The following is a 9,911-nucleotide window of genomic DNA, read 5'->3' on the forward strand; positions in this document are numbered from 1 at the left end:
AACATCAACGTGACAAAGTAGAAATAAGCATTTATTATGCCTTATGACAAATTTATATAGAATGAAAAACATCAAACTGACCAAACGACAATAAACATAAATGAACAAACAAACATAATTCTGTTAGAAGAATTAGCGGAGCCAGAGAACATTTTGCTTTTTAACTTCAGTGCGTTGTTCCTCTGAGGCAGCATCCTGACTGTAGGGCTTAGTTTGAGAAAAAGAATCCGATAGCATGATGGGCTTTTCAAATTTTTGTTCATTTTAAATAACATTTGAAACTTTAAAACTCATCTGAAGTGATGCTCATCATCAAGCTTTGTATCACCTGCACCAGCTCATAGTTTAACATTTGTTACAGAGTATGTCATCTTGCTCATACCATTAGTCACCACGTGTGTCAAATCTTTAACAAAACTGCTTAAGTATTAAAAAAAATTTTGTTTTGCTTATCCCACAAAACAGACCAACAGTGAAAGGGGACTTACTGTAATCATTTGTGTAACTGTAACTGTACTGTTGTATGCACATTTGCATGCAAGGTCAAACATTTCAAAGTGAACAACAATCCTTTTCCTGGTCAAAGTGGGAATATTCACCTCCCTCTATTTTGGTAGCGAGTCCTAAGTCCGTCTTTTCAGAGCCGTGGGGTGAAAAACCCTCAGAATACTCAGAAGCCCTGTAAATGCAACGAGTGACACTGAGAAAGTTGTGGCTCAATATCTCAAACTCCAAACATGAAAATCATGAGTATCATTACCATCACTATAAGGCACCTGACTCACTAGTTGCTGATATGTAAGAAGCATCAGCTGGAATTGAAAATATACTATTTCAGAAAATTGACCAAAATCTCTATTAGGAAACTCAAATGAATCTGAACCAGTAAATTCTTCATAAACTCCAATGCAATAAATCAGAATGCTCGGTCCCACTAGAGCTTCAAGATCGTTGTAAGTTTCGCTTCCAAGAGGACATTGATCTGCAAGTGGTGTGATGTTTAGTGGGGAAAAAATGGACACACACACACACAAGGCAGGAAACATACAAACAGATGAATAAATTGGGGGAGGGGAGACATGCGCGCGTGCTTTAACCGCGCGACAGTCAATCGTGAGCGTTTGTGAGCTGGTGATGATAAGATGAAGACTCATGTAAGTGCTGAAAAGTGAAGTATGAATCTTCCTCCTCAACCAAAACAGAGCCTGAACACAGTAATTAGCTTATTGGAAAAAACACTGGGCATGTTGTAGCCTAGTGGTGAAGGTGTTAAGCAGCTTGAAGGTTGTTAGTTCGAAGAGGTTGTGAGTTCGAAGAGGTTGTGAGTTCGATCCCAGTTCGATCCCAGAAGGTTGTAAGTTCGATCCCAGGTTCACTAATTCTGCTATTGTTGGATCCCTGAGCAAGGCCCTTAACCCTCAATTGCTCAGGTGTGTTAAAAAAAATAATAGTAATAATTTAAAAAATTAGATAATGTAAGTCAAAAGCTGGGAAATGTAAAATGCAATGAATAGCAAAAGGACCTCCAGATCTGGGCTCCAGATCCCATTTACAGCGAATGAGGGATAAGATGAAGTGAGGTCACATTGAATAGGCATTAAAGGAACGTTTAAGATTCGATACCATGTCACCATGCATATGATCCCGTGTACATGATGTGCGTAAGAGCAGGAAGCTGACGCGCAAATATGTATCATAAAACTTTGCTCAAACAAATCCCCAGTGATGCCAAAAGCTGTAATGATACTTACAGTTAGGCTTATCTAATTAGGGGGAAGATATCTTTAGTGACAGTAAAATGTGGTTGAAAACGTTCTTTGTAGCCTGGAGCGCATGGAGAGCTTGTGAAGTCGCGTGCGCGTTCACGCTTCGGTACAACGCTGACGCGCAATTCGGACGCGCGCCAGCTTGTTTGTAGCGTGCGTGTAGCAGCAGGTCTGGGAATCGATTCGCACTTTGATGTGAATGAACGGACGGAATGGACGTGTGAGGGGAAAAAAGAGGTAAGCAAGTGGCCGTTATTTCTGTAGAATTGATTGGTGTGTGTGTGTGTGTCTGTGTCTGTGTGTGTGTGTGTCTGTCTGTGTGTGTGTGTCTCCTAGCTTAAAGTGATTTAAATCGATAGAACAGACGAGACTTTGACTTATTGACGCTTTCAGGGGACATTATTTTGACCATGTAAACAACAGCATGTGGAGCCTCGAATCTAATCCCTTTTTCTATGTTCAGGAGAATAACAGGTCAGGAGGAAGGTAAAATGATTTGTGTCAACTTATATAAATGAATAAATAAATAAACTGGAAAGTGCTTGTTAACCTGTCAAATGTATTTAATGTTTAAATTATAATATCTAGACATGTTTATCGAAACAAAAGGTTCAGGTAAAGTGATTAGATATAAACTACCTGCTTAATAAGCCCAGAATATGCACACACACACACACACACACACACACACACACACACACACACACACACACACACACACACACACACACACTAGAGCATAAATAGAATAAAAATAGTTTTTATGCCATAAACCAAATATAACACACAATACAATGAAATAGGAGAAATAGGGAAATGAGCCATGTAAATGAGTTTTACTGTTGTTTTTACACATGTACGCTTGTTTTTATAATGCTAACAAATAACTTTCACATATACTCCAACACCACTTGGTTTGTTCACCAACATAAAAGGTATATCACACTATACTGTATGTGCCGTACTATTTCTAATATTTAGGTTACAGTAAAAACATGACTTGCCATAACCATAACCAGACCAGCGCACGTGAGAAACAGACCCACCTTCCAGACCAGCGCACGTGAGAAACAGACCCACCTTCCAGACCAGCGCACGTGAGAAACAGACCCACCTTCCAGACCAGCGCATGTGAGAAACAGACCCACCTTCCAGACCAGCGCACGTGAGAAACAGACCCATCTTCCAGACCAGCGCACGTGCAAAACAGACCCATCTTCCCAACCAGCGCATGTGAGAAACAGACCCATCTTCCCAACCAGCTCATGTGAGAAACAGACCCATCTTCCCAACCAGCTCATGTGAGAAACAGACCCACCTTTACACACCGCATTTGCCATAATTTGGACCAAGTCTTATCAGAAGTGGATATTTGTGGGGAGAGATAGGGTTAGTCACTTGAACCAAATTGTACATTGTTAAGGTCAATATACTTGAGATAACACAAGTCGTTGAAAGATATGAACAATATCTCAAACAAGTTGCATTTATATATTGATATATCGTTATTTAAAGCTGCAAAATGTCATGTTTAGTGAAAGATTCGAGCTGTGAATTGAGCTGTTGTGTTTCTGTAAAAGTCAGTGTTATGCCAGGCATAAGGAATATGTTAACATGTGGCAGTTACTAATTACTAATAACTAATTAGTATTCATTTTTAAGTCAGAAATCTCCAGCAAAAATAAATCCGCCATAGTAGGCCATAGTAGCACACACTCTAATTTTGCTAATATACTTTGCACCAGGTTTGGTGTTCACAATGGAGCTTGCACAGTTTCAGCAGTTATCTAAGCATCTGCACCTCGCTGCACCAGATGTAGCAAAACAGGCCCAAAGCATGATACGACCACCACCATGTTTCACAGATTCTTATCTAAGGTTCTTATGCTGGAATGCAGTGTTTTTTTCTTTCCAAACATAGTGCTTTTCATTTATATACTTTGATTTCAAAGCATTTATCCAGATGCATTCAGGCTTTGTGATCTAAGTATAAGGGTCTCATACTTTGTCCACTTATTTTGTTGCATAGATAAAATTGTCAGTTTTCTGGCTTGCCACAGTTCCCTTTAAACCACAAGAAAATCAAGTGATTTGAAGTGAAGAGCTGAATAATCAAAGTTTGTATAGTCACTAAAAACAAATGTTAACTTTCTTGGGTTTTTATCCTTTATCTTGTAGGAAAAAATTTAACCTGTTTATCCTGACGGCTCCTATCTGAAAAGAAGATACAAAGATGAATTACTCCTTCCTCTCTATCACATCTTCACATTGGTTCCTGGTCATACAAAGTGAACAAATGAATTTCCTGCTCATCCCTGCTGTTCTTCTCACTACCATGACTCTAGTGATAAACCCATTAATCCTCTTCTGCATCTTCTACAGTCCATCTCTCCGGCAGGAAACTCGTTACCTCCTCCTGGCCAATACACTGTTATCGGACGTCCTCTTCCTCTGCTTCAACCTCGCCAACATCTCCTGTAATGCACTGGACATGGAAATTCACTACATATTCTGTGAGGTTTTAATGGTTGCCATTGTGACTACATACTGCTCCTCTGTGTTAACTGTCACGCTGATGGTCATTGACACGTTTATGGCTGTGCGTTGGCCATTGCGCTACAATGAAATCCTGACCCCATCACGTGTAAAGAAGATAGTCGGGGTTGTGTGGGCCTTAGCTGTGACGTATCCTCTCTCTCTGCTGGTCGTAATGGCGGTCCGTAAACAGGGCAACCCAGAGAACCTGAAGGTGTGTTTGGTGCTGCTCATTCTAGGATTACTGGAAAAAGACATTGGTGTCAGCCTGCATATCTACTTCAGCGTGTGGGTGATTTTTTGCACTGTGCTGATCCTCTATTGCTACGTCCGTCTCTATATGGTTACCAGGAGATCTGGGATATGGCGCAGTCGCTACTCGCGAGCCCGGGTGACGCTGCTAGCACACTCTCTGATGTTGTTAATATACTTCGCACCTGGTTTGGTGTTCACAATGGAGCTTGCACAGTTTAAGCAGTTGTCTAACCATCTGCACCTTGCTGTGTGGATCAATTCAGTGAATCTGGCTGTGCTGATGGTTGTGCCACGTGCTTGTGCTCCATACCTGTATGGCTTGCGTTACCGGGAGGTCTATGAGACAGTTCAGTTGATGCTGTGCAAAAGACGGCTCAACCAGACCACCAACAGATCGCCAACACCAACAGATTCTTAAAGAGCATAATTACACAAAAAAAAACTCAACATGGCATGAACATGAATGGAATTTAGTGGGTTACAAAACAATGCAGTGGGATTCTTATCTTGCTAATTTCTACTGTTATATAAAGACAACTAGCAAAAATGATCATCTGGCATTAAATGAACATTTGAAAGCCAGATCACAGTATCTATGATTGCTTTGGGCAGCGGTGTCCAATCTTATCCGGAAAGGGCCGGTGTGGCTGCAGGTTTTCATTCCAACCGAGCAGAAGCCACACCTGATTCCACCTGTTTAATCAGTTGTTCTTGGCTTTTAGTAGACTCTGGTGTGGCTTCTGGCACCAGCCCTTTCTGGATAAGATTGGACACCACTGGCTTAGGGTCATCATCATTTGTGAGGAAACTGCCTCATTATTTTTACTCTCATGGTAAAACCTCTCTCCGTTTATATTCTTGTTAAGAAATGCTGCATTCAAGACTAAAAACGGTTACACACATTAAAGGTGCTATTCTAGTCCTTTAATTCAAAATCTACTTATAGTGAACGATTTTCTAACACACTCAGTCCTGTTTCACTTTATTATATACAGGTGGATGGTTTCCCTTTTGACTCTGGTTCCTCTCAAGGTTTCTTGCTCATGTTGTGTAAAGCTTGCCACTGTTGTCTTTGGCTTGTTTGTTAGGGTTTGAAATCTTTATCTGGATTTCTGTAAAGCTGCTTTGTGACAATCTGTTACAATTGTTATAAGACAAATAAATATGCTAGACAAATTAAAATTTCATTTAGGAAATATAAAACAGTATAAGAATTATTTCTTCTTTTTTTTTAATTAAACTGATTAATTTTGGCTTCAGTGGGGCCACGGGAAAGTCTTTTTAGCAGGTTAGTTTTATGTGGTTCAGACACAAAATGCTGTGTATCAACAATATGCTGCCTATCATGAGCAATAAAAAAATTAACAGACCATGACTACAAAGCTAAATATTGTGCATCTTGTACATCTAGCTGTTTAGTCTAGTTGTATGATGTAATGTTTAGTCAGAATTTCAGCTTTATTTGCAGGAACATGATGCTTTTTTTTTTTTTTTTACCAGAAATACTTTTTTTTTTTTTACCAAAAATTACTCGTTTCATTTATTAACATACAAAGACTATGTAATAAATATAACTGATGTTTCATTAATTAAATCCATACCCGACAAAACTGTATTTTACTTGCAACTAACATTTTTCTTAATTACTTTCTTTAATAAAGACTTGTCAACATGCTTTAGTGTATGTACAGAAGTAGATTAAGTTATACAACAGGCCTAGTTGTGGCTAAGCTATCTGTTTTTATATCTCTGTGTAGTGAGAGAGCGCACTCTGCTCCATTTACCTGCAAAGTGATGTTTACCCTCATCTCCACCTCCATGGAAACATGACCAAAACCGTTCAATATCACCTAGCTCACACGCTTGCCTGTCATTCTGTAGTGAGGAGAAGCAGGATCTGCCAGTGCTGAACACTTGCTTAAGTAGATTTTCGTAGTAATGGAGGCTCTTCTGCAGGGGCGAACAGAGAGGCTTTTCATGGCTGCAGAGGATTTCGTACTGTCACTTTTGTGTACATTTGGTGATTGGTACAACAGCTCGGGGCAGGCGGAGCGCCTTGGAAGACAATTTGCCCTGACTAACACCTCTCGTACTGCAATGGAGTTGTTTGTTCAAGAGTGGCAGGTTTTTCTCCCTCCTCTGCATATGAGGGTATTCCAGATCTGCCCCATTCTTGGATTTCTGGCTGTAATTTTAACCACACCAATCATCCTGACCCGGATCCTGTCCAGAGCTCACTTGCGGCAGCAGACACGTTACCTTCTCCTGACCAATGCCTTGGTTAGTGACCTACTCTTTGTGGCTCTCTACATGCTTACCACCTGTTTGAATGCAGCTACTGTGCTGATGTCGGACCTTGCCTGTGCTGCCATGCTTTTCCTAATGGCCATCTTTTACAGTGGTGGGATCTTCAGTGCCACTGCCATAGTGCTGGACACTTCCTTGGCTATATTAGCACCATTACGCTATGCTATATTGTGGCCAGTCTCCAGAACCTATGTAGCTGTCTTTACTATCTGGGTCATTTCTGTCTTCTTTCCCGCTGCGTCTGTGGGTCTCTTCCTGTGGTACCATACAATGAGCCCTTGCGTCCAACACATCTGCTCTCTGCCTCTGGTGCTAGTGCTAACTGTTAGCCACTCAAAGCCTCTGCAGGTGTGCATGCTGCTAACCGTCACTGCTGTCCTAATCACCCTGCTGCTGGTGGTCACTGGATATGTGGTTCTGTACTGTCATACCAGCAAGTCCGGAGTGTGGAGAGGAGAGCGGTCATCACGGGCTAAAGGAACGTTTCTCATTCACTATCTCCACCTGTTCCTGTCTGTGTGCCCCATGCTGCTACTGATCATTGAGTTGCTGCTGTACAGCTACAGCAGTAAGCTGCATCCTAGTGTGGGCCTTTGGGTCTCGCTGGTGCTCTGCAACATCCTGTTGGTTTTGCCCAAAGCCCTGGCACCCTACCTGTATGGGCTCAGGTACAAGGACCTGCGTGGGGCTCTGCTGGATTTCTTTAGGCTGAATAGACCTAGGGCCATAACACCTGTGATGTGACTGCTAAACATGTCTTTAACTTTTCTTAGACTTAACCCTTTAAACATTTTAACTACCATCCTAATTCTTATAAAAGCCTCTTAAGTTGTATTTTTATGTCTTTTTTCAGTTGAAATTGTAATTTTACCATTAACATTCTTGTCCTGGAAAACTTTTCATAAAATGTTTTATTCAACACCCTTTGTACTGTTTGTCTTATATTCATTTTATATAAAAAGTCTTTATTGTGAAAATGTAACAAAAAACAGTCAGAAACAGTTTAGGGGAAAAGGTAAAATAAAAATATTACAATAACATAGTTGCATAAGTGTGCACACCCCTAAAATTTTCTCAAAGCAGCTTTTACAGAAGTTTAGAAACATGGAATAAATTAAAGTTTAAAATTAAGTTGTCCCTAATAAGCCAATCTGAGGCAATGGGAGCAAAGAAAGACTCCCTAAGATGATATGAGGAAGGAACCTAGAGAGGAACCAAGCTCAGAGAGGAACCAATCTCTTTTTGGGTGACACTAGAAAGTAAATAATGTCCTTTGTACAACAGTTTGAAGTCAGGTGGAATGTGCAACCAAGAGCTGTTGAGGAACTAAAAGTTCATTAGAAATTTAATACTAATTCCATACTGCCAGTCCTCAAATGTTCACCAGATCACAAACCTGACGCAACGGCAGTGTAAAGACCGTCTGATCATACTGGGAGCTCAGACCTCTGGGAGCTCAGGAGTGGCACATATAGCTTGACAGAGACAAAAGTGAGAGAGAGAAAAATATTAGGTATGCTTATAATCATGTGATGATTATAAACAATGGACAAAGTGGAGACAGGGACTCTGGCAAGACTAGCTACATTCGTATGCAAAAGTTTAGGAACCCCTGACAATTTCCCTGATTTTCATTTATAAATATTTGGGTGTTCGGATCAGCAATTTCATTTTAATCTGTCAAATAACTGAAGGACACAGTAATATTTCAGTAGTGAATTGAGGTTTATTGGATGAATAGAAAATGCGAAATTAGACAGGCACATAAATTTGAGCACCCCAACAGAAAAATCACATCAATATTTAGTAAAGCGTCCTTTAGCAGAAATAACAGCCTCTAGACCAGGGGTCGGCAACCCGCGGCACGGGAGCTTTCATTCCTCTGCTGCGGCTCCCTGTAGATTTGGAAAATAAATATTTAATTTAAATTTATTTTAGTTAGTTTTTTAAAAATTAAATTATAATATTATGATGCTCTTGTAACATTAAAATGAATTGTGTTTAATTTTTTGTCGCTTAAAATATGCGTCATAACTGCCGATTCGACACAGAAGCAGACGCATTTTTGGTTTGCTGCAGCCGGCAATTTAATATTTTGATGTCACGAATACGAAGAGGACTCAATTAGACATTGAACATTTTATTTGGAAGTAACCTTCAACTCAGCAACTTTTTTGTTAAGGTTAGCTCAAACTGTTCAAAATATTTTTGTTTGCTTGCAGAAATAATTTTTTTTTACTCGGTAGCAGTTCATTGATTTCATAAATGCAACACACTACAGTTTTTTCTATACTTTCCATAAAAGTAAAAAAAAAAACAATATATGCAGTGTTATCTTCATTTTAGTTGTCAAAAGGGTTTTGTGGCTCCCTGTGGTTTTTTTTTTCTGTGGGAAACAGGTCCAAATGGCTCTTTGAGTGTTTAAGGTTGCCAACCCCTGCTTCCTATAGCCTGTAATGAGTATCTGGATTCTGGATGAATGTATTTTGAACTATTCCTCCTTACAAAACATCTTCAGTTCACTTAGGTTTGATTGTTGCCAAGCATGGACAGCCTGCTTCAAATCACCCCACAGATGTTCAATGATATTCAGGTCTGGGGACTGGGATGGCCATTCCAGAACATTGTACTGTGAAATATTACTACTCTGCATAAATGCCCGAGTAGATTTTGAGCAGTGTTTTGGGTCATTGTCTTGTTGAAATATCCAGCCCTGGCATCTTCAACTTTGTGACTGATTCCTCAACATTATTCTCAAGAATCTACTGATATTGTGTGGAATCCATGCGACCCTCAACTTTAACCAGATTCCCAGTACCGGCACTGGGCATACCTCAAGCAACTCCATTTTTTGCCGTGTTTGCAGAAAAGTCTTCTTTCGCCTCACTCTCCCGTACAGCTTCACCTTGTTGCAAAGTGCGCTGAATTGTTGAACGATGCAGTGACACCATCTGCAGCAAGTTGATGTTGTAGGTCTTTGGAGATGGTGTGTCGGCTGTTTTTGACCATTCTCACCATCCTTCACCTTTGCCTCTCCAATATCTTACG

General features: G+C 40.3%; 2 protein-coding genes across 5 annotated transcripts; both read left to right on the plus strand.

The window, feature by feature from the left end:
* Positions 1-1,810: 1,810 nt before the first annotated feature.
* On the plus strand, positions 1,811-5,138 carry LOC113640634 (probable G-protein coupled receptor 148). Of its 4 annotated transcripts, XM_047806521.1 has the most exons (4): positions 1,811-2,003; positions 2,230-2,252; positions 2,748-3,033; positions 3,945-5,138. In XM_047806521.1, the coding sequence occupies exon 4, from the start codon at positions 4,000-4,002 to the stop codon at positions 4,972-4,974; it is 975 nt and encodes a 324-aa protein (XP_047662477.1). In that variant the 5' UTR covers positions 1,811-2,003; positions 2,230-2,252; positions 2,748-3,033; positions 3,945-3,999; the 3' UTR covers positions 4,975-5,138. The 4 variants fall into 4 exon arrangements, with proteins under 4 accessions (XP_047662477.1, XP_026998996.1, XP_047662478.1 ...); XM_027143195.2 differs by lacking the exon at positions 2,230-2,252; XM_047806522.1 differs by lacking the exons at positions 2,230-2,252; positions 2,748-3,033.
* Positions 5,139-6,064: 926 nt separating this feature from the next.
* LOC113640633 (probable G-protein coupled receptor 148) lies at positions 6,065-7,784 on the plus strand. The gene has a single exon (XM_027143190.2). The coding sequence runs from the start codon at positions 6,495-6,497 to the stop codon at positions 7,605-7,607; it is 1,113 nt and encodes a 370-aa protein (XP_026998991.1). The 5' UTR covers positions 6,065-6,494; the 3' UTR covers positions 7,608-7,784.
* The last annotated feature ends 2,127 nt before the right edge of the window (positions 7,785-9,911 follow it).

Source organism: Tachysurus fulvidraco, chromosome 22 (assembly GCF_022655615.1).
Source record: "Tachysurus fulvidraco isolate hzauxx_2018 chromosome 22, HZAU_PFXX_2.0, whole genome shotgun sequence".
Taxonomy (NCBI): domain Eukaryota; kingdom Metazoa; phylum Chordata; class Actinopteri; order Siluriformes; family Bagridae; genus Tachysurus; species Tachysurus fulvidraco.